This window comes from Madurella fahalii (genome assembly GCF_045866475.1).
Source record: "Madurella fahalii IFM 68171 DNA, scaffold_2, whole genome shotgun sequence".
Lineage (NCBI taxonomy): Eukaryota > Fungi > Ascomycota > Sordariomycetes > Sordariales > Madurella > Madurella fahalii.
In genome coordinates, this window is record NW_027263972.1 from 1,493,399 (window position 1) to 1,516,948 (window position 23,550).

General features: G+C 57.2%; 4 protein-coding genes across 4 annotated transcripts; all 4 read left to right on the forward strand.

Annotated features, from left to right (window-relative positions):
• Nucleotides 1–930: 930 nt before the first annotated feature.
• On the forward strand, nt 931–8,101 carry GLT1 (glutamate synthase [NADH]; the record flags this gene model as incomplete). The annotated part of the gene is made up of 7 exons (XM_071058608.1): nt 931–1,064; nt 1,120–1,173; nt 1,223–1,263; nt 1,314–1,985; nt 2,045–4,733; nt 5,270–7,900; nt 7,963–8,101. The coding sequence occupies 7 exons, from the start codon at nt 931–933 to the stop codon at nt 8,099–8,101; spliced, it is 6,360 nt and encodes a 2,119-aa protein (XP_070914709.1).
• An 809-nt stretch (nt 8,102–8,910) lies between these two features.
• On the forward strand, nt 8,911–11,531 carry VTC2 (Phosphate metabolism transcription protein; the record flags this gene model as incomplete). Its single annotated transcript, XM_071058609.1, has 2 exons — nt 8,911–11,259; nt 11,433–11,531. The coding sequence occupies 2 exons, from the start codon at nt 8,911–8,913 to the stop codon at nt 11,529–11,531; spliced, it is 2,448 nt and encodes an 815-aa protein (XP_070914710.1).
• Nucleotides 11,532–17,861: 6,330 nt separating this feature from the next.
• Nucleotides 17,862–19,548, forward strand: MFIFM68171_03189 (uncharacterized protein; the record flags this gene model as incomplete). Its single annotated transcript, XM_071058610.1, has 3 exons — nt 17,862–18,036; nt 18,097–19,272; nt 19,334–19,548. The coding sequence occupies 3 exons, from the start codon at nt 17,862–17,864 to the stop codon at nt 19,546–19,548; spliced, it is 1,566 nt and encodes a 521-aa protein (XP_070914711.1).
• Nucleotides 19,549–20,852: 1,304 nt separating this feature from the next.
• Nucleotides 20,853–22,775, forward strand: MFIFM68171_03190 (uncharacterized protein; the record flags this gene model as incomplete). Its single annotated transcript, XM_071058611.1, has 1 exon — nt 20,853–22,775. One exon carries the CDS (start codon nt 20,853–20,855, stop codon nt 22,773–22,775), a length of 1,923 nt encoding a protein of 640 aa, XP_070914712.1.
• Between the last annotated feature and the right edge of the window lie 775 nt (nt 22,776–23,550).

Genomic DNA, 23,550 nt, shown 5'->3' on the forward strand with positions numbered 1-23,550 from the left:
AGCCGCGACCTCTGCTTCGATATTGCAGTGGAGCTTTGCCGAGTACAGTCCTGCTGGCTCGCATCATCCGCAAGCAGGCGACATTGCTTTGTCAACGGGAAATCATCTCGATTGCTTCTCGGATACGTACCCCGCACCTATCAGACTGTCCGTTGAATGGGACACACGATAAGCCTCGGTGCATCTTGCCGTCATCCCGCGTGGAATTGGGCGATTGTTAGTGGGCAGACTCAAATTGGTTGGCCGCGTCCAATGCCTATTGCATCACGAGCCCAGGGTGGCCCACAATGGCTATCGGAGCCACTTGCCAGAGTGCGGGCAGCCTATCATGCAGCTTTGTAGCACTCCGGGACGCTGCATGGCGCTAGCCATTACCACTGTGACTCTACAGAGCCATGATGCACCCGCTTTGCGTCAATTCCAGCACTTCGGACCCAGGACCCACCAGCAACAGCCGGAACAAGCTTGATGCTATATGCAATTTGTCTCCTCCGCCTCATCGTTATGATCCATCAGAGATGGGGAGCTTCCGTCGACCGAGCGCCGGTCCCCAACCGCCGGGTCTCACAACTGGCCTTCCAAGTCCTATGTCACCAATGGCTAATGGCTCTCCGGTGTTCGGGATGCCCATCTATCAGTCCCCCACCTTGACTCATTGCGCCCAAGGTCCCGACCGTCCCACAAGATCCGCGGATTTAGCATCATTTCGTCTAGCGCTAACACATGATATATTGCGCCATTTGGGTTCATTCTCATTGAGCTTCTGAAGCTAACGGGTTCGATCACTAAGTATAGACCGTATCATCGTCTCGCAGTTCACGGCGCACGCTTGGTATCTGCCTGCTTGTGCCAGACTCGCGCCGCGGCAGCCAAGCAAACAAGCGCTCAGAGGATTCCTTACGGGCGTATCTCGAGCGACGCTTGCCTAGCATGGGTGCGGTCAAGGTGACCGAGGACTTTGATGATCGCCAGCTGCACCTTGAAGCCGAATCAGAGCAATACCACCCCTATGAGTATCAGACTGAAAACAACAGCTCATGGGCAGGTGCCCTCCCGGTGAAGCAGTACGTGCCTATCCCCATGGTCCAAAGTTGCTTAGCCGCTAACTCGCTTTGCCAGGGGGTTGTATGACCCTTCACTCGAAAAAGATGCTTGCGGAGTGGGCTTCGCTTGGTAAGTCACAGCCATCACAGCAACCCGACCTGGCACTAACATCGCAAAGCCACATTAAGGGCAAGCCTAGCCACAAAATTGTCAGCGATGGTAGGCCTTTCCATTCCTCAGTGCGATGGTCGAAGTACTGATATCTGTAGCCCGCAACCTCCTGTGCAACATGACCCACCGTGGTGCGGTGGGTTCCGATGCGCGCGATGGCGATGGTGCCGGTGTCATGACGTCTATTCCCCACAAGTTCTTTGTGAAGAATTTTGAGCGCGAAGAGGGAATTAAGCTTCCTCCTCCGGGCCAGTATGCTGTGGGGAACGTGTTTTTTAAGCCCGATCAGGAGACATTGCACGAGTCCAAGCGGCAGTTGGAAGATATTGCCGAATCCTTGGGCTTGAGGGTCCTGGGATGGCGAGAGCCTCTCGTTGACTCTACTCTCCTTGGCCCTGCCGCGGCCTCGCGGGAACCCATTATTCTGCAGCCGTTCGTCGTGCTGCAGTCTGCTTACGGCTCAGGGGACGCCCCTGAGGTGACAGACCCGGAGAAGTTCGACGAGAGGCAGTTCGAGAGGCAGCTCTTCGTCCTCCGGAAGCGGGCAACGCATACTATCGGGCTTCAGAACTGGTTCTACATCTGCTCCCTTTCCAACAAGAATATTGTCTACAAAGGGCAGCTGGCGCCGGTTCAGGTCTACCAATACTACTATGATTTGGTGGATGCCTCATACGAGGCTCACTTTGCCCTGGTGCACTCGCGCTTTTCCACTAACACGTTCCCTTCCTGGGATCGTGCCCAGCCTCTGCGATGGGCAGCTCACAATGGTAAGGCGGTAGACTACACTAGCGACACGAAAGTCGAGCGCTAACAGCTGTCTCGCTAGGTGAAATCAACACTCTCCGCGGGAACAAGAACTGGATGCGCGCCCGAGAAGGTGTCATGCAGTCCGACGTCTTTGGTGATGAGCTGGAGATGCTGTATCCCATCGTCGAAGATGGCGGCTCCGATTCAGCTGCTTTCGACAACGTATTGGAGCTGCTTACCATCAACGGCGTGCTCTCGCTGCCCGAGGCCGTCATGCTGATGGTCCCCGAGGCCTGGCAAGGTAATACGTTGATGGACCCCAAGAAGGCTGCATTCTACGAGTGGGCCGCCTGCCAGATGGAGCCCTGGGACGGCCCGGCCTTGTTCACTTTCGCCGATGGCCGGTTTTGCGGTGCCAATCTTGACCGTAACGGCCTCAGGCCTTGCCGTTTCTATGTGATGGACGACGATCGGATCATCTGTGCTTCGGAAGTCGGCACTATCCCCGTCGAGCCTGAGAGGATCGTGCAGAAAGGCCGCTTGCAACCCGGCCGCATGCTTCTAGTCGACACGCAAGCCGGCCGTATCATTGACGACAGTGAGCTGAAGGCAGCTGTCTCAAGCCGTCAGGATTTCAGGGCATGGCTTGATGAGAATCTGATCACAATGCCCAATGTCTTGGAAAAGATCTCCGAGGACAAGAGCATTAATCTGTCCGCGAAGCCCGACGATTCGAAGCTGCAGGAAGACCCGCTTCTGCATGCTTTCGGTTACACTTTTGAGCAGGTCAGCTTGTTACTTGCCCCTATGGCCTCGGACGAGAAGGAGGCGCTCGGCTCCATGGGCAACGACGCCCCCCTTGCCTGCTTGTCGCAAGCCCCCAAACTCCTCTACGAGTACTTCCGCCAGCTATTCGCCCAAGTGACCAACCCGCCAATTGACCCTATCCGAGAGTCGATCGTCATGTCCCTGGAGTGCTACATCGGCCCTCAGGGCAATCTTCTCGAGATGGATTCGAGCCAGTGCGGGAGGCTCCTCTTGCCTAGCCCCATCCTCTCGATCGAGGAGTTCAATGCCATGAAGAACATGTCCACTGTCCACCCTGACTGGACCGTTAAGACGATTGACATCACATTCCCCAAGAAGGACGGTGTTCAAGGTTACATCAAGCATCTCGACTACATCTGTAACGAGGCTACAGCCGCTATCGAGGCTCGGGATCGCATCATCGTCTTGTCCGACCGGAACACGTCGAAGGATCGAGTTGCCGTCTCTACCTTGCTTGCCGCGGGTATGGTCCACCACCACCTCGTTGCTAATAAGTGGCGCGCGATGGCCGCCCTTGTAGTCGAGACCGCCGAGGCCCGCGAAGTGCACCACATGTGCGTCCTGCTCGGCTATGGTGTCGACGCCATCAACCCGTATCTCGCCATGGAGTGCATCTTGAAGCTCAACAAGGAGAAGCTGATCAAGAAGAAGCTCACGGACGAGGCTCTCATCAACAATTATAAGCATTCGTGTGACGGTGGCATCCTCAAGGTCATGAGCAAGATGGGTATTTCTACACTAGCCAGCTACAAGGGTGCTCAAATCTTCGAAGCCCTTGGTGTGGACGACACTGTCGTCGACCGCTGCTTCCGCGGAACTGCTTCCCGCATCAAGGGTGTCACTTTTGAGCTCATCGCCGAGGACGCTTTCCGCCTCCACGAGCGTGGCTTCCCGTCACGGTACACTGTTGGCGTCAATGCTCTTCCAGAGTCCGGCGAGTACCACTGGCGCGATGGCGGCGAGGCCCATGTTAACGATCCCACATCCATTGCCAACATTCAGGATGCGGTTCGCACCAAGAACGACAAGTCTTACGAGGCCTACTCTCTATCTGAGTACGAGCAGATCAAGTCTTGCACGCTCCGTGGTATGCTCGACTTCAAGTTCGAAGACTGCAACCCCATCCCGATCGACCAAGTCGAGCCGTGGACCGAAATTGTGCGGAGATTCTGCACCGGCGCCATGTCGTACGGTTCGATCTCGATGGAATCCCACTCTACCCTGGCTGTTGCTATGAACAGGCTCGGCGGCAAGTCCAACACGGGTGAAGGTGGTGAAGATCCCGAGCGTTCGCAGCGCATGCCCAATGGAGACACCATGCGCTCAGCGATCAAGCAGGTCGCTTCTGGCCGCTTCGGTGTCACTTCTGCCTACCTGGCCGACTCTGATGAGCTTCAAATCAAGATGGCCCAGGGGGCCAAGCCGGGTGAGGGTGGTGAGCTTCCTGGGCACAAAGTGTCCAAGTCCATCGCTCGCACCCGTCACTCCACGCCCGGCGTCGGCTTGATCTCCCCCCCCCCTCACCACGACATCTATTCCATCGAGGACTTGAAGCAGCTCATTTACGACCTCAAGTGCTCCAGCCCGCGGTCTCGCGTGTCCGTAAAGTTGGTGTCAGAGACTGGCGTTGGCGTCGTCGCTTCTGGTGTCGCCAAGGCAAAGGCCGACCACATCTTGATCTCGGGCCACGATGGTGGTACCGGTGCCTCTCGGTGGACGGGTATCAAGTACGCGGGTCTTCCATGGGAGTTGGGTCTGGCTGAAACCCATCAGACGCTTGTGCTGAACGATCTCCGCGGCCGCGTGGTGGTCCAGACGGACGGCCAACTTCGGACCGGACGCGATGTCGCTATCGCCTGTTTGCTTGGTGCGGAGGAATGGGGCTTCGCCACAGCTCCTTTGATCGCCATGGGCTGCATTATGATGCGCAAGTGCCACTTGTGAGCTTCCTTTTCTTTTATTTCTATCCCATCCTGCGTTTTCCTGGTTTCTCCCGATTTTTCCTGATTTTTTCTTCCTTTTTTTTTTTTTTTTTTTTTTTTTTTTTTTTTTTTTTTTTTTCCCCTCCTTTTCCCCCCTTTTCTCCTTTTTCTCCTTTTTCTCCTTTTCCTCCTTTTCCTCCTTTTCCTCCTTTTCCTCCTTTTCCTCCTTTTCCTCCTTTTCCTCCTTTTCCTCCTTTTCCTCCTTTTCCTCCTTTTCCTCCTTTTCCTCCTTTTCCTCCTTTTCCTCCTTTTCCTCCTTTTCCTCCTTTTCCTCCTTTTCCTCCTTTTCCTCCTTTTCCTCCTTTTCCTCCTTTTCCTCCTTTTCTCCCTTTCTTCATTTTTTCATTTTTTCTTTTTTTTTCCTCCTTCTTTCTTTCCCTCCTTCTTTCTTTCCCTCGCTTTCCCTATTATCCACCTGTTGTTCCTTCCTTCCCCTAGCGTCCTTGTGCGCCGCCTTCCATCTCAATTCCCGGTGCTAATGCCGAGGTTTCTAGGAACACCTGCCCTGTTGGCATCGCTACCCAAGATCCGGAGCTCCGCAAGAAGTTCACGGGAACACCAGAGCATGTCATCAACTTCTTCTACTATGTCGCCAACGAGCTCCGTGCCATTATGGCAAGGCTTGGCTTCCGCACGGTCAATGAAATGATTGGCCACGCCGAGGTTCTCAAGGTCCGCGACGATCTGAGGACGAACAAGACTGCCAACATTGACCTCTCTCTCATCCTCACTCCGGCCCACAAGCTTCGGCCGGGCGTTGCCACCTTCAACGTCCGCAAGCAGGACCATCGTCTCTACGTTCGCCTCGACAACAAGCTGATCACAGAGGCCGAATTGACGCTCGACAAGGGCCTACCCGCACGTATCGAATGCGACATTGTCAATACCGACCGCGCCATGGGTACTTCTCTCTCATACCAGATATCCAAGCGGTTCGGAGAGGAGGGATTGCCCATGGACACTGTTCACGTCAACATCAAGGGCTCTGCCGGTCAGTCATTCGGCGCGTTCCTTGCCCCCGGCATTACTCTGGAGCTTGAGGGTGATGCCAACGATTACGTCGGCAAGGGCTTGTCTGGCGGCCGTCTCATCATCTACCCGCCGCGATCGGCTGTCTTCAAGGCCGAGGAGAATATCCTGATTGGCAACGTATGCCTGTACGGGGCCACGAGCGGCACTTGCTTCTTCCGTGGTGTCGCCGCGGAGCGGTTTGCTGTGCGTAATTCGGGTGCAACGGCGGTTGTTGAAGGCGTCGGTGACCACGGTTGCGAGTATATGACCGGCGGCCGCGTCGTCATCCTCGGCAGCACTGGCCGCAACTTCGCGGCAGGCATGTCTGGTGGTATTGCATATGTCCTTGATATCCAGCAAGACTTCCTCTCTAAGCTCAACACGGAGATGGTTGAGGCTTCTGGCCTGGAGGATCCCGAGGAAATCGCTTTTGTGCGCGGCCTTATTGAGGACCACCACCATTACACGGGCTCAGAGCTCGCTGCCCGCGTCCTGGTGGACTTCAACCGTGCCTTGCCCCGGTTCGTCAAGGTCTTACCCGTCGACTACAAGCGCGTCCTGCAAGAGGAGGCTGCCAAGGCAGCCGAGGCCAAGCGGGCCGAGTACAATCTTCCCATTATCTCTGGCGTACCCAAGAAAGAAGAGAAGAAGGAGAAGGGCGCCAAACTCCAGGACATTGAAGAGAGCATCAGCGACAATGCCGCGGACAAGAAAAAGGCACTGGTACTGGACAAGACTAGAGGTTTCATGAAGTACCAGCGGCGGTCTGAGAAGTACCGCAGTGCGAAGACGCGGACCAAGGACTGGGCCGAGCTCTCTCAGAGACTTGACGAGGATGAGCTCAAGTACCAGTCAGCTCGCTGCATGGACTGCGGTGTGCCCTTTTGCCAGTCTGATACGGGGTGCCCGATCTCGAACATTATCCCCAAGTGGAATGAGTTGGTCTTCCAGAACCAGTGGCGTGACGCTCTTGACCGTCTGCTGATGACCAACAACTTCCCGGAGTTCACTGGCCGTGTCTGCCCTGCTCCCTGCGAAGGCGCCTGCGTACTCGGCATCAACGAGGACCCCGTCGGCATCAAGTCCATCGAATGCGCCATCATTGACCGTGGATTCGAGATGGGCTGGATGGTTCCGAACCCGCCCAAGGTGCGCACGGGCAAGAAGGTTGCCATCATCGGATCGGGCCCTGCCGGCCTCGCCGCCGCGGACCAGCTGAACAAGGCCGGTCACACTGTTACCGTGTATGAGCGCGCCGACCGTCTTGGTGGCCTGCTCATGTATGGCATTCCCAATATGAAGCTTGACAAGCGCATCGTCAAGAGGCGCACGGATTTCATGGCCGCTGAGGGAGTCAACTTCAAGACGGGCGTTGCAATCGGCGAGGACATCAAGCTCATGGACCTCAAGGCGCAGAATGACGCCGTCATCATTGCGACTGGCGCGACGGTCGCTCGTGATCTTCCTGTTAAGGGACGGAACCTCGAGGGCATTCACTTTGCCATGGAGTTCTTGCACAAGAATACCAAGTCGCTGCTCGATTCGGAGCTTGCCGACGGCGCTTATATCTCGGCCAAGGACAAGCACGTGGTTGTCATTGGCGGCGGTGATACCGGAAATGACTGCATTGGCACCTCGGTCCGTCACGGCGCCAAGTCGGTCATCAATTTTGAGCTGCTGCCGCAACCGCCGCCGGAGCGAGCGCGCGACAACCCGTGGCCGCAGTGGCCGCGTATCTACCGGGTGGACTACGGCCACACAGAGGTGCGCCAGCACATGGGCAAGGACCCTCGCGAGTTCTGCATCATGTCTGAGGAATTTGTCGACGACGGCAGCGGAAAGGTCAAGGGCATCAACACGGTGCGCGTCGAGTGGACCAAGTCGCCGAGCGGCGGCTGGGACATGAAGAAGGTGGATGGGTCCCAGCAGTTCTTCCCTGCTGATCTTGTTCTCCTCTCTATGGGCTTCCTCGGACCCGAGGCGCGCGTTCTCGGCGATGAGATTGAGAAGGATGGCCGTAAGAATGTCAAGACGCCGCCGGGCAAGTACAGCACCAACGTTGAGGGCATCTTCGCCGCTGGCGATTGCCGCCGTGGGCAGTCGCTCATTGTCTGGTAAGTTGCTGCAGACGAGGACTTGTCGAATGTCACAAGAATGCTAACTGTTTTGTTTTTAGGGGTATTAACGAGGGCCGCCAGGCTGCGCGCGAGGTTGACCTGTACCTCGAGAAATGCACAAACCTGCCTGTCACGGGCGGTATCGTCAAGCACACGGCTAAGGAGATTCTTCCCCTGGCTCAGCCGGTGGTTGCTTAAGGGGCCATGAAGGCATGAAGGATGGAACGATGGAACGATGGTCAAACGAGCGATACGGGTCTTTCCCGCATCATGGTCACTGAAATGTTAGGCGGAGGATACCAGCACAGGTTGTTTTTCTGATTTTGATACCATTTTCTTTTTGCCGCTAGCAGTTCCGGCATTGGCTTTGCGAACGTCATGCATTGGCGACGGTAGCGCGTACTTGCTCTTTTGGCGTCTATATTTACTAGTGAGATCAAGAACCACCTGCGTGCTTTTGTACCTGAACCAAAATAGTTGCGCAACCCGCTTGGCACCCAGATTTCTTGTGATTCTCTTTGCCAAGACCACGTGGATGCACTCATTGGTCAATGGCACGGAAGGCTGGGGTACAAAGGTAGGCAGGGGGTAAGCCGGGCTTGGCTGTTAGTTCGAGTACAGCGGTTTGCAGGTTAAGTAGGAGATGCGACGCTCATGTTCATGGGTCGATTAGCGCATTTTGAATATTACTAGAATTTTAAAGGTAAGGATTGTAGAGATAGAGCACAGTTTCATGGTTATCACCTCGTTGTGGTGTTCATTACGTATGCAGTTGAGGTGTGCGCCCAAGTCTTCGGCTAGTGGTAGGCACATGGGGCAAACGGTACTGTGGGGCCGCTGCGTTGCACCTCGAGACCGTGCCGTTTGGGGTGTGTGGGGGGGCGGTTGGTCATGACGACGAGTCCGGGAACCGTATCTTCCTCGGCCTCCCACTGAGAATCAACCCCTCACACCGGCTCGGGATCTTGTACGATATTACCGAGCTTTTCTGTAGCTGAACCGCGACAATGCGCTTCGGAAAGACGCTGCGGCAGTCGGTTTACGCGCCGTGGAAGGACAAATACATCGACTATGCGAAGCTCAAGAGCATCTTGCGCGAAGACAGGCACGAAGACGACGATGAGCCCTGGACCGAGGACGACGAGAAGCGCTTCTGCGACGAGATCTTCAACGAGCAGCTCGAGAAGGTAGCCCAGTTCCAGGCCGAGAAGGTCAACGAGCTGCGCCAGCGAGTCGACGACGCCTTTGAGAAGCTCAAGGAGCTGCCCACGGCCGAGGATGGCGAGCAGAAGAACGACGCCAATACCCAGGCCCTCAAGAACCTCGAGGCCGAGCTCGACACCATCACGAACGAGGTCAAGGAGCTGCAAAAGTACAGCAACCTGAACTACACGGGCTTTCTGAAGATTGTCAAGAAGCACGACCGGAAACGCGGAGACCGTTACAAGATTCGGCCGCTAATGCAGGTGAACTTGTCCCAACGGCCCTTCAACTCGGAACAAGCCTACTCGCCGCTGCTCAACAAGCTGTCACTCATGTACTTTGCCATCCGCCAGCAGTTGGAGGAGCCCGGCGCCGGGGAATCCTATCCCGTTGACCCCGACAGCCAGCCCGAGACGCACAACGGCGAGCGATACACGGCCCACAAGTTCTGGGTGCATCCGGACAACCTTCTCGAGGTCAAGACGTACATCCTCCGCCGCCTGCCGACGCTGGTCTACAGCGAGCTGTCGGCAAAGGAGGTGGATGGACAGCAGGACCCGACCATCACGTCGCTCTACTTTGACAACTCCAAGTTCGAGCTCTACTCCCACAAGGTCGAGCGCAAGATGGAGGCCTCGTCGCTGCGCCTCCGTTGGTACGGTCACCTGAGCGAGCGGCCCGACATCTTCCTGGAGCAGAAGATTGTGCACGACAACGGCAGCAGCGAGGAGCGCAAGTTTGCCATCAAGGAGAAGTACATCAAGCCCTTCCTCGACGGCGAGTACAAGATGGAGAAGTCGGTGCAGAAGATGGAAAGAAAGGGACACAAGGCCGAGGACGTCGAGGAGTTCAAGTCGACGGCAGACACCATCCAGGAGTTTATCCACTCGCGCAAACTCGAGCCCTTGGTGCGGGCCAACTACGTACGGACGGCCTTCCAGAAGCCGGGCGACGACCGCGTCCGCATCTCGATCGACACGGACATTGCTTTCATCCGCGAGGACACGCTCGACCAGTCCCGGCCATGCCGCGACCCCGGCAATTGGCACCGGGCCGACATCGACAACAGCAACATGACGTACCCCTTCAGCAACATTAACCAGAGCGAGGTCTCGCGCTTCCCTTATGCCGTCCTCGAGATCAAGCTCAAGGAGGACAACAACAACCGCAACAAGCGCCCTTCGTGGATCCAAGACCTGATGGGCTCCCACCTCGTGCACCCCTGCCCGCGCTTCTCCAAGTTCGTCCACGGCACCGCCTCGCTCTTTGAGGACTACGTCAACCGCCTACCGTTCTGGCTCAGCGACCTCGACACCGACATCCGCAAGGATCCGCAGGTGGCGTTTGAGGAGGAGGAAGAACGCCGGGCTCGCCGGGCCGAGAACGAGCAGGTCGTGGGCAGCTTTCTGGGGACCAAACTCGGCTCGTACAAGCCCTCGCGCAGCTCACCCGTCGCCAGATCGTACCTCGCCGACAGGCTAGCCGCCGACGCCGCGTCCCCGCATACTCCCCTGTCTGCCACCGCCCCGAGGGGCAGTGTTGCTGGCCGCGACGAGGCAGGCGAGCCGAGCGATGCTGCCGCCGCCAGAACTACAACTACTAACCAGACAGCAGCCGAAACCCCCCATACCCCCACCTATCAAACAACAACAACTACTACTACTACAATCAACTACGGCACCCTGTCCTCCGTCTTCCCAGGCTTCTCCCTCACCAAATACTCGCGCGCCAAACAGCAGCAGCAGCAGCAGCAGCAGCAGCAGCAACAGCAACAGCAACGAACCTCGCTCCCGCCCGGGGTGGTCGAGCCGACGGAATGGATCAAGAACGCGGGCCCGCTGCAGATCGAGCCCAAGGTCTGGCTCGCCAACGAGCGCACCTTCCTCAAGTGGCAGCACATCTGCGTCCTGCTCGGCGGGCTCGCCGTCAGCCTGTACTCGGCCGGCGGCGGGCAGGGCAACCTGGTCGCGCAGGGGATGGGGGCGGCCTTCATCGGCATCGCGGCGTTTGCGGGCGGCTGGAGCTGGTGGGCTCTGAACCGCCGGCGCGAGATGATTGTCGCGAGGAGCGGCAAGGACTTTGATTTTATGGGCGGGCCTCTGATGGTTAGTGCCGCGTTGATGGTGGCGTTAGTGGTGAATTTTGTTTTCGCGGTAAGTGGGCTTTTTTTTTCCTTTTTCTTTTTCTTTTTCTTTCTTTTTTTTTTTCCTTCTTCCTTTTCTTCTTCCTTTTCTTCTTCCTTTTCTTCTTCCCCCCCTTGTCCAACCTTTCCTTGTTGAAGTCCGTGGTGCGGTGTGGTAAGACGGCGGATGCTAACTGTTCGCAGTACCGGAAGGCGTTTGCGACGGAAGGATCTGGTGGGATGGGGTTGGTGGTAGGGGCGAATGGGAGTGGGATTGAGAGGGAGATGGGGGAGTTACGGTGATGGATTGCCGCGGGGCCTGTGGGATAAGGGGTGCTAGTATGTCGGTCTGCTGAGGGCATGTTGTAAGGAAGTGAAGAATAGGGAGATTGTTATGTCTAGTTTACGGGGGGCACTGTTGGTGAAGTGAATGATATCCATGGCCGGAAGGACTTGGGTTTCCTCGTTGTTGGGTCTACGGTTTGAGCATTGCTGGCTGGGAGAGCACCATAGGTAGATTGTATGGATGTATTCGGATTAAGCGGCTGCATGAGGCTCCCACCGTGTTTCTTTTCTTGTTTAAGGGGCGAGGCGCGGCAATTTGATGGGCCTTGTGGAAGTATGCCATTTGGGACCGGACTGGGATTTAACAGGTTTGCCATTGCCCTGTCTCGAGAGACTTTGCCCATCATCTAGGATAAGGCCTGGGCTGTTGTGGTTCGTGCGCCAGTATTGTTAACGGCTGAATTTCATGGGTGGATTTGGGCTGCAAAGAAGGACACAGTGACATTGCCAATCTAGTCGAGGCAGGAGAGCATGTCGAGTTGGTAAACAACTGGGGGAGGGGATCCAATGGCAGTCAGATGTTATGGAAGTGGATTACTTTTGCCTCAGGGACCCGGGCCATCGATACGGGAGTCCTATGACTTCCTAGTTCAAAACGCACCCAACAGACGATACCCCTCCGTTGACTGTCAACAGGGCGAGCCGGTGAGCTCTCTGTTTCTTCGATCTATGCGTGCTCTCCGTTCATGTCGGTAACTGTACCTCTCCATTCCCTGCGATTCTTGATGCGGACCTCCTGGCTCCCGATTCTTACTTCCGATTTTCTACTGCCTTTCTCGCTTTTTTTCAGGACTTTCCTTCCGATTTTGTTTTCTTTTTCTCATATCCTTCCCGCACTCTCTTTCCATCTAATTACGCTATCTATCATTTATTTATTATATTCCCCTTTCCATCGCTACACCACTACGCCTCCAAATGCATTCATCTAAGTCACTACCACCCGCGCTGCGGCCCACGTAAAATGCCTCCGTAGCCGGACATCTCGAGACGTGACCTTCAGTCCTGTCTGTCCTACTGCACACGGAGACACAGAGACGCATAGCAAAACAAAACAAGGTGTGGCGTAGGTTCACGACGCTGTACTGTCGTGCAAGCCACACCAGTCAATCGGTTCTTGGGAATAATTCCCTGTGTATCGTTCGTTCACCCTTGCCAGCAGTGTGGTATCATCACTGCCGCTGGATTGGAATGAGAAAGAGGACAGCAGAGACGGGCTGCAGCTACTTCTCTATGGGGTGATACGGTGGGGTTCCTGGCACACTTAGAACCTTGGAGTTATTGTCCGGGGCGGATACGAGAAAGACATCTAGTTGCTGGAGCAGCCGCAGAGTGTGGTGTTCGAACTGCTCTTTCGCCCGGTATGTCTGGATTCGGTCCGGTAAGGGTAGCTCGGTTGTGTGCGTGTAACCCCCTCGGGCTAATGGCGGGTTTTTTTGTCGTGATTCTAGGTGGCCCTGTGGCACGTTCTATAGGTGTTACATTGGTTACTCAGTAGGGCGTACTGGGATGCTGATGGGTAGCTAAGAACGCCTCTCACTCGAACCGGCTTGTGACTGACAAGCAATGGTATGAGGTTTCCGGTGTTCAAGCGAGACCGAGTAGAGGTGTTTGCGTGGGCCCAAGCATAGAAGTAGACGGTGCCAGGTTGCCCAGGGTGAAATATCTCCCTTCTTGATAGAGCCCACGGGACCTCAAGTCGACATTGAGAGAGATGCCACTCGCCCCATCCAATGACTCGAGACGCACATTGCCAATGCAGGCGAGTCATAGATTCCAACACCTCCTTGGCTGGTTCTCCAGGGAGAACCCGAAAATTTCTCTGAACTCAATGAAACACGGGACACAACAGCAACAAAACACGCCACATCCCAAGTTCTCGGCACAGTACCCGCCGCGGTGGACGGGTGTCTGCATAGCTCAGTATCGGGTGACATGTGACGGGCGCTTCATGAGAAAAAAAGGGCCAGGTCAGATGTGAGATACTCGTATCAGTGACATGGCGAAAGGTACAATACGAAGTCGTGATGATCATCGCCGTCATGTGGCTCATCTGTCTATCGAATGGGGCAAAAAGGGGTGGGAGTCCACTTTACCGGGTACGGAGCGAACGGCGGCCACATGATGGGCATCTCTCTGATACGACTTCACAGTCTGTTACGTATCCGGGAAACCGGCAAGGGCAAGACAATGCGAGTTATTTTTTATTCAGAAGGGAAATGAAAACTGCCGTTGTCTCGACAGTGTAGACGAAGTGATTCTCTCTTTAACCAGGCATTTCTCCGGCAAGATGTCTGAGACTCAACATCAGCCAGGCCGGTGAGTACTTTGCTCGCTTATCTGCTGCCTGCCCGGACTGTCCCATCTGGGATCTGATTTGTCCATTTCCCCCATGTGGTTCTGGGCCCTGCGTATTCGGCAGTGTCGCCTACAGCCACTGTGTCGTCCTCGCCCTCCCAGGAAGACGATGGGGGTTTTATATCGTCGTACACGGGTGCATGTACGGCCATTGTGCTACTTCACTATCCCTCTGCCTGCTCGCCTAGTCTCCGCATTCCGGACGTTGTCCGGCTATGACGGTACACGCTTAGTTCAATCGCGGCGGTATCCGCATCATGGGTAGTATTACCTGTCCGGGCCACACCCCGGCATCCCGTCAAGGCAGAGACCGACCTCGAAGCGGGTGCCGACAGCGGAAGGTGACCCATCCTTTTCTTTTAGCTGATTACGACGGCATGCCCAAGCCGCACAAGCGCATGCAGCTGGGACTGTTGGCCTGCACTGTTCGTGAAGCAGAAGCGGTTTGTCGGATGGATTGATTGCACTTGGCACTTGGCGCTTGGCATGGCGGCTGCTGGATCGAATCCATGAATCGCGATGGCGATGTTGCTTGTTGCACACACATCGAGAAGGGTTGCCAGAGAATGAGGGTGCGACGGAGCGAGTGCAATCCCGCGCTTCTTCCGGCTTTTCGCAGCGCCCTGCAATTCAAAAGCCGAACGAGGAGGAAGGATATATAGCGAAGGGACGAGGCGGGATGTGGCGAGAGCGACCCTACATTCCCGGGTTATTCGATCAGATCGATCCGAGAACCTCGACGGCTCATTCCACTCTTGGACCCGAGGTGGGCAAAGCCAGCTCCGCGGACCGGATAATATCAGGCTGTATCCGCGCGTGTGCGGTCTTTTGTCTCAGCAATGTTGCTATGATGCTTCTAGGTGGCAAAAGGGGGTAAAAAAAAGGTGGGGGGGAGGAAGAGCTGCGGGTTTCCTTGCTACGTGTTGTTGCGTCGGGTGTGGTCGCCCGGTCCACGGTGTGACTCGCGGTTCACCCACCGACCGAACTGGTGGGATGGATGCCTTCTCTTCGTGTTATGTATAGGACGCACGGCATACACGCAGAGCTGCAGCGCTGGGGCGATGCAAGCTCGGTGTCAGAACGCGGGGCGCATGGGCCTATGGAGTCAGTCGTTTAGTTTTGGCAGGAAACCACATGGTATTGACTGGCGGATGACAACGGAGCTGCCAGAGCTTGACGGTGCATCCCCGTTTCGCCGTCATTGTTGGTTCATCGCTCAAAGGGATGGGTCCAGCTTTGTTTCCTGAATGTCAAACTCGACGTCAAAGAGACCGCCGGCTTGGAACCGAGTCGGTCGCCTTGCCACAACAGCACGACAAAGCCCCCCGGGCACTCGGCACTGGGCCTGGTGACCCTTCGCCAGGTGGCCATTTCTCTTTTGTGCTGTAAGGTAGTGGCGGGAATTGCCGTGGATGGGCGTTGCGACGGTGATTCGGCTGGCGTTGGATGTTCCGTCATTCGTCCTAGGTTTCAAAACATCCGGACATGATTATTGTTACAGTCTAGATACCTCAGCACTGATCCTGTCCGGCAGGGCAAAGACTCTTGGTCAGTGTCAATAACATGCGAGATTGATTGCAAGTCCACAGTGCGTGTTGCCGATGCCGCCCCGCAAACGTGTGCTTGGGAGGGTGCACGGTTCAGGGCTTTCCTTTGCCATGGGACGGGATGCTCTGATGGGAGGCTGCGAGCTCGGAAACAAGTGGCGCCAGACGGGTGGGTGGCAGGGAGGGCGCAGCAAGCAATCGAGCCCCAAAAATGGGCCACTGTTGAAGCTGTCCAGAAAGCTGGTCGCTGCAGTGCAACCCGTCGCCAAGCGACGGCCTGGGAAACCCCTGATTCAGCTTTTCGTTCATCAAGGCGCTTGCGGCATCGCATCAAACACGACGTCACGCCGCGAGGAAGCTGCCCTGACACGCCGTTGAAAAGCCTTTCTCACCATCTTGGTGCGCACGCGGCCTTGGGGGCTTGGCGTCGGGGCGTGCAGCGCACAGGGTGCGCCTGAACCTGGTTACCGAAGCTCTCTGCCCGCGAGGCCTTGTATTGCACGTTCCGGAACCACAGGCTGAAGGGAAATAAAGGGACCGCCAACAGTGTGTCAACGGCACGCCTGGAAGCTCCCTGGAAGCTGCGGCCGTTCTTCGGCATCAGTCAAACCGGGGCGTTTGCACCTGGAAGCCTGCGGGACGGCAGACACCCCCCTCCCCTCCCCCCCTGGGCCGGGGGTTATATTCCTTTTTTGCAAGATTGTGGCTGGCAGCAGGCCAGCCAGCCCCGAGCGTTTTCGGTCACTGGGCGTGGCTAGCGGACAATTCTGCAACGCCAGAGTCGCATTGGCGTCTGTGATCTTCAGTCTATCGGATCTCGCGAGACACGCCACACGACGGGAATGCATGGTTCCATGGTTCGTCGTGGTGACCGTTGACTTTCTTGTTTCTTTTATTGCAGAGGCGTCCAAGGCAAGGAATTGCAGTCGCAGAAGGGCAGCTCGCCGGTTTTCGGGAGTTCACCCACTGCGGGAGGAGTCAGACGGCTGACCAACCTCGCACGAAGAACCACGGTCCGGCGGCCAGTTGTGAACGCTCCGGGGGATGGTCTGGGCCACAAGAAGAGCAAGACCGCGGCAGAACCTGAACCCTGGATCAAAAAGAGTGGGGGCCACTCCATCTGACCAACAGGAACTCGCCCACCGGGCGTCCAGCAAGGGCCTCGTGGGGCGGAGAAACGGCATTAGGCCCGGACGGGAAGTACGCCTAGGGCCCCTGCCACCCCTTGCCCGCACGCTTGCACTGTCCTGGGGCACAGTCTGCTCCACCTTTCCGCTGGGCCGGGAAGCGACCTCGTCCAGTCAGAAGTGGAACCGCCCACGCTAGTGATTTGTCAAGCCAGACCGTTATCCGGGTTGCACCGTGCAATATTCCCTGTAGGCCTACTGTGCTCCCAGAGCAAAGCAGAGCGGAATGATCACCGCAAACTGGGGGTGGCCTCCACTCCCAGATGCAACTGGGATGCACGGGCTGTGACATTGCGCCCACGTTCATTTCCAGTCCCCTGCCTTCTCCCTTCCATCTTACTAGGCATGCCGATTTTCCTCTCTCCCTCTATTCCTTCTCTCAGTGTGTCCAGTCCCCTTTTGCATCACGGGTCTGCCACAGCACTTCGACCGCGCGCGACCGAGATTCGCGGCCCAGTTTGGCACAATTCGCCCCGGAGTGCTGGCTACGGCGACCGGCAGAGCGGCAGAGCGGCAGCACCGGTCCACTGGCTGAGACGATTCGACGAACGACGCAGAGCGCTACCAATCTGACAGCCCGCCCAATCGCAGCAGAGCACTGGATCCGACTGTGCTCTCTCAGCAACCCGTCACTCTGGTTTCTGGGTCCTCTCCTCCCCTCCACTCCAACCCTCCAGCAAATCCACCCGACCCAGCATCCCGCTTGACTCTTCGTTCTCTTGTTCAAACAAACTTGGCCGAACAGGACATCCGGAAGCCGCCCATCGAGTCGCCGATAAAGGAAAACTCGACCCGGGGGATCTTAATTGGACGTGGACATTTTCCCTTCATTTTTGGACGTCTTTGTCGGGGACTCGGGGAATCTGGTCGAGCGGCGATTGTGGGTTTTTTTTCTTCTTTCTGTTTGTTTGCTTCTTTTTGATCGGTCCCAAAGTATTTTGCAGCATTCTCGCATCTACTGGGTAAGTGGCAACGGCGAATGCGCGCTATCTTTGCATCTGCACCTTGTCATCCGCACTGGATTCTCGCACCGGCGGGCACCAGAGCTGCAACTTATTGCGACATTCCGACCGAGCGTCTTGATGCACGCCAGCGCTGACACATCTGTCTAGCGCCTGTCAAACCTGTCAAGTCATATCAGAGTGGCTCCAGACCATCGATCCGACAAAGTTCCAGCTCGAGTGTGAGAATTGAGCACCATGGGCGCACCAGTTGTCGCGTCCGCCGGACACATCATTCCGGCACTCGATGCCGACCCCGGCATGCAGCCGGCCATTGTGCACCGGGACACCAAGGGCGGCCGGAGACTTTGGTATGTCCTAAAGGTCATCCAGCAGCCCGAGCGTGCCAGAGCGTGCGGTTCGGGTCCCAAATGTGAGTTGAACATGTCCCCGAGACATTCGACCAAACGCCGTATCTAACACCTCTTCGCAGCATCGGCCGACCGCCGCCCCGTTGATCCGCCTCCTGTTGTGGAGCTACGCATCTACGAGGGTCAGACGTTCGAACTCGCGCAGGAAAAGGACATCACCTTCCTGTACAATGCCAACTTCTTCCTCTTTGCCACTCTGGAGCATGCCCGCGTGATAGCGCATGCCCGCGGCACCGCGGCGCCCGCCAACACCCCACCCGTGCTCACGGGCATGCCGGTATCCGGCATGGCCTACCTGGACCGGCCGCAGGAGGCTGGCTACTTCCTCTTCCCGGATCTCTCGGTAAGGCACGAGGGCCGCTACCGTCTGACGTTCAACCTCTATGAGGAGACCAAGGAGGATAAGGACAAGAGCCCCGAGGTCGACGATGACAGCAAAGCGTCTGTTCCGGGCTTGAACTCGGCCACCGGGGGCTCGTTCGATTTCCGGATGGAGGTCAAGTCTCAGGAGTTCATCGTCTATAGCGCCAAGAAGTTCCCCGGCCTGGCCGAGAGCACGCAGCTCAGCCGGGTTGTTGCCGAGCAGGGCTGCCGCGTCCGGATTCGCCGTGACGTGCGGATGAGACGCCGCGATGGCAAGGGCACTGGGGACTACGACAATGGCGAGGACGAGTATGCCCGCAGGAGGAGGACCGCCACGCCCGATACACGACCTGACTACAACCGGGCCCGATCCATGAGCGGCAGCACGGAACGCACACCGTACTCGGCCGACCCGCAACGCCGGCCGTCGATTGCCGACTACCCACCGCAGTTCCCAGCTCAGAACCCGCCGGCCGGGGGCCATTTGCAATTCTTGGGTGGAAACTCGAGCTCGCAGTATCCCGCGCAGCCGCCGCAAAACTTTGCCCAGCCGCCATCAGTTCCCGCCTCGCCACTCTATCCGCCAAGCCAAGTGGCCGCCCCTTACACTTCCCCGTCCTCTTACGCTCCGCCGCCGCCGCCGCCGCCTCCTCCCTCATACACCAGGGAGCGCACGCCGAGCAATCCGCCAGCACCGCGTAGGGACAGCGTGCAGCACGATTACCGGCCTACTTCGGGACCGGCGCCCGGGCCGGTAACGCTGCCTCCGCTGAGTCTCCCGCCTCCGCCGTACCCGCCGACGCCGAAGCAGTCGCACATGCCGCCACCCAAGCCGCAGGTGCTTCCTCGGCTGCAGATTGATGGGAGCATGCCAGGTGCGGGCCGGCTGCCTTTGCCTAGCCCGACGGCACTCGGACCTCGGCCTGCAGGCCCCAGCGGGCCGCTCCTTAAACCCTCTCAACCGGCCGCCGCCGGCCCAATACGCGGGGACGAAGCGGGCACACGACGAGACGTTTAGGCACGATCCCGAGCAGCCTCGGTTCCAGGACGGCGCCCGCGACAAGGGATTGTCGGAAGACGCTCACCAGTCCCTGGAGATGTGGTGCAAGCGTGCGGACGGCACCTGGCTCCTTGCCAACAGGAACATCTAGATGGCAGCTGGATGCGTGGGTGCTTTATTCGGCTGCTAGGTGTTGGGAGTTATTGGTCCGGATGGCGGGCGAGCGGGCTCTGGTTTGTCTGCTCACATCCGGTGCTACTGCTACTGGGCGCCCCTTGCTGGATAACTGTACATATGGGGGGCGCCGTGTTCTTTTACTGGTCTAGTTCCGGGGTCTGTTTTGCCTGTTTTGCCTGCTTTGCCTGGCTTTTCAACTTTGCTTGGCTTGGACTGGGCTGTGGTGGATTCGGTGAAGATTGCCTGGGGCGCGCTCCTTGCCGTGGGTCTTTTGGTTGGCTTTCTTTATTTTCTCGTTTGCGAGGATACCTCAAGAGAGTACCTAGGTACGCACTACGACATTCATTTCTTGGGTTTTGATTTCTTATCTTCCATTTCGATACAAGGGGGGGGGCGGGGCTTATGGGTTAAGCTGGACGGGTTGAAAAAGCAACAGAAACCAATGTCCGGGCGCCAGATTGTTGGAAGGCCATGCAAACGCTAGGCAAAGTTGGTATTATACTTCGTCGGTGGGGTGGTTTATTTGGCTTACCTCGCCTATCCATCACGGTGAGGAGGGAGGAAGTGGTGGATGGGATCCCGCACTTGGATAACTCTCTTATGTCTGTATAGGATTAGTACAGTTGGCATTTTATTTTTTGGCGGTTTTGAGGGAATACATTTTCACATTTGGATCACTACACGACGTTCTGGCTCCCGCAGTAAGCTTGTGATTCTCTTGGGTGACATTGCGGAGGAGATTGGCCCGACCCTTGATTGGCTCAGATCGGCTCAGGTTCTCGTGCCTAGGCCGGCCGTCGCGGTTGCCCGGTGGGCGCGCCGACAGGGTGTGTTCGGACCATCTGGGGAAGCTCCTGGACAATGTCAATAACAGAGCGCCCGCCCCCCCCTCCCCCGACCCTTCCGTCGCGTTCATGCACCCCGAACAATGTGCATCGATTGTGCAGTCCGCTGTTGAGACTCAAACGCAATCGCGCATTGCTGGCGCCTCGGGGAATTTCGTTCTCGAGGTAGCGGGTCAATCAGTCAATCAACCTGCTGTCGTCGGCACACTCCTTGCCTGACGTCGGCTACAATCAAGCGGGAGAAAAAAAAAAAAAAGAAGTAAACAAGTCACCCAAACAAAACATAACACTCCGCACCTTTTCCTTTTCCCCTCTCTTCGGCGCCACACCCAAAGCTAACGCCAATACCCACCGCACCAAGACACCAAGACTGAATCCACGTTCCAAACCCACCTCGCTCAAATAAAATAGTCTACTGCATACATGCGCCCACATGGCAGCAACCCGTCAAAAAGACCACTCAGCGCCCTGGCCCGGCGGCGGTGACCATCGGCTACGTCATCATCACCATCACCATCAACATCAACATCAACAACAACCACAACAACAACAGCAGCAGCAGCAGCAGCAGCAGCAGCAGCAGCAGAATGACGACGGCGATGCTCCTCCGCCGCGTCCCCCTCCCCATCGCGCGCGCCCGAACCCGCCCCCGAGGAGCCACACCTCGGCCTCGGGGCAGAGCCGCTTCGTGGAAGGGTCGATGAACGACCGCGTGAGCGCCGCGCCGCCCCCGGGCTTCTTGGGTCCTCTGGGGGACGAGGATGACGGCGACGACGAGGGAGACGAGGTGGGCGCGTGGGAGAGGAGGGCCCGGGCGCGGTATTACCCGCCTTCTCGGAACCAGCATCACCATCTGCATTATTACCATCATAATCATCATCATCGTCATCAAGGTGGTGGTGGTGGTGGTGTTAGCGTGTTGAGGAGGCCCAGGAGCAGTGCCGGCTGGGGGGGCAGCTCGGGTTCGGGTTCGGGGTCGGGCTCTGTGACGAAGAAGGGGAGTTTCCTGGCGCCGTTGTGGGACGGGGTGAGGGAGAAGTTGAGGTCGACGAAGAGTTCGGGGAGTATTGGCCGGATGATGGGCTATGGGTATGGCGGGGGCGGGAGTGGGAGTGGGAGAGCGAAGGGGGGGGAGGGCGAGGGGCAAGGAAAGGCGGGGGCCGTCGTCGGAGGGGACGACAAGCCGCCGGGCACGGGATACCCCAGCCGTGAGGAGGTCATGGAGAGTTATAAGAACTTGGTCGCGTCGGGGTTCTTTGATGCCCACGCTATCCGCGGCGGTAGGCTTCCCCTCCGGGCTGGCGCGGCGCAGGGCGTGCCGGCCATGTCGTCGCCGCCGCCGCAGGCGAGCAAGTCGTTTGCCGATCACATGGCGGCGCATCAGCAGCAGAAGCTCAAATTGGCGACGCCTATCTCGCCGGGGAGGCCTAGGGCTAGTCTCCATGTCTACCCACCACCTCCCCCTCGCATCTCGTCACGACGCAGTCGGCATAGCAGCGTCCCTTCGTCTCCCAACTCTCCCCAGCGCGGCACCAAGCGTGGCGTGTCGCTGGACATGGTCGTCGACGCGGAGACGGCTACGCGTAAACTGGTCAAGAAGCTGCGCCACTCGGCCTCGCGCATGTCGACCGAGCTGGCGGGTGGTTCTAATTATACCTACTCGGCTATGACGACCGGCAGCAGCAGGCCGCGGCATTCGACGTCTTCCAACCGCCCGGCGTTTTTCTCCATGCCCTCCCCTACCTTCAGCACCTTTGGAGGCAACACCATCAACGGGAGTGCCCCTCCGTCGATCATCGTCTCCGACGGCGAGGCTGCTAAGCACAGCAAGCTGACCAAATCCAAGGACAAGGAGGGGGGAGGCCGCCGTCGCAGGATCCTGGGTCTCGGCCGGAGGCACCACTCACCTACCCCAGCTGCTGCTCCGTCTGCCGAGATGGACATGGACGCGGACGCCATGATGGTTGATCAGCCCGAAGAACCCAGGTACCCTCCCCCGCCTGCTCCTGTCCAGCAGTGTCTGTCTTCAGAGAGCAGGCGCGCCGCCGCTGCCGCCATCAGGACTGTAACCCCTCCGCCGACAGCATACCACCACTACCACTACCCGCAGCGCCTGCGCACAAGCCCGAGCGTCAACAACATGCAGCAGCAGCACGAGCCGCTCAGCGTGATGCCGGATCCGAACCAGGGGATTCCGTTCGTGCCGAGGATTCCGAGCGGGCTCTGCACCGCATCCCCGCCGGTTGCGGGGGCTGTTGGGGAGGAGGGCGGGGAAGGGAAGAAGGCAAAGAAGAACATGAACCGTGATTCCGGGCTGGGTGAGGATGTCGAGAACATCCCGCTTTCCACTTGGTGATACGGTTCTCCTCTGTGAATTGCCTTCTTCCTACCGTCCCTGAAGCAGCTTGACTCGGCAACAACAATAACAACAAAGTCTGCAGATGGATGTGGTGGTAATAACGAGCCACTCCAAAACGGCCGATAAGACAGGGCGGCTTTGCTTGGCTTGGGCGGTACATCCCTCGGCGGGTCAGCAATGGGCGTGGTTGCAACTGTTAGAATTTTTTTACTTTTTTTCCCCATTTCTTTCCTCTCTTCTGCTTTCATTTTTCTTTTCCCCTACGACGGGGGTCCGCCCGGTTTTGGTATCTGGTTTGGGCAAACCGAGCTAGACCAGACCAGACCAGACAAGACCGGGCTTGTTTGTCCGCTCTTATGACGCTCTGATGATCTGATGATGAAACTACTTTTCTTTGATGAGGCTTCATGACAACATGATTCGATTACGTACAATTCTATGGACGGCGGCCGGCAGGATACAGATGCACTGAAAACCCCGTTTGCTGTTGATGTTGGGGGTGAGGTTGTGGGGGGGAAGGAAACGAAACGGGAGGATGTGTATGTCGACTGTTGTTTACACATGTACAAGTCATTGTCTTGTTTGGTTATGAGTTCTTTTCGGCTCGTCATGTCCTAGGAAGGCTTGACAGAAGCTTTGGACGACAGAACAGTTTTGGGAGGGATGGTGATGACAGGGTGGGCTTATTGTGCTTTTGTAGTGGTAACGAGTATTTCGAGGTATATACATGATTGATTGTCGAGTGTCACGATAGCACTAGCTGCTTAATCGT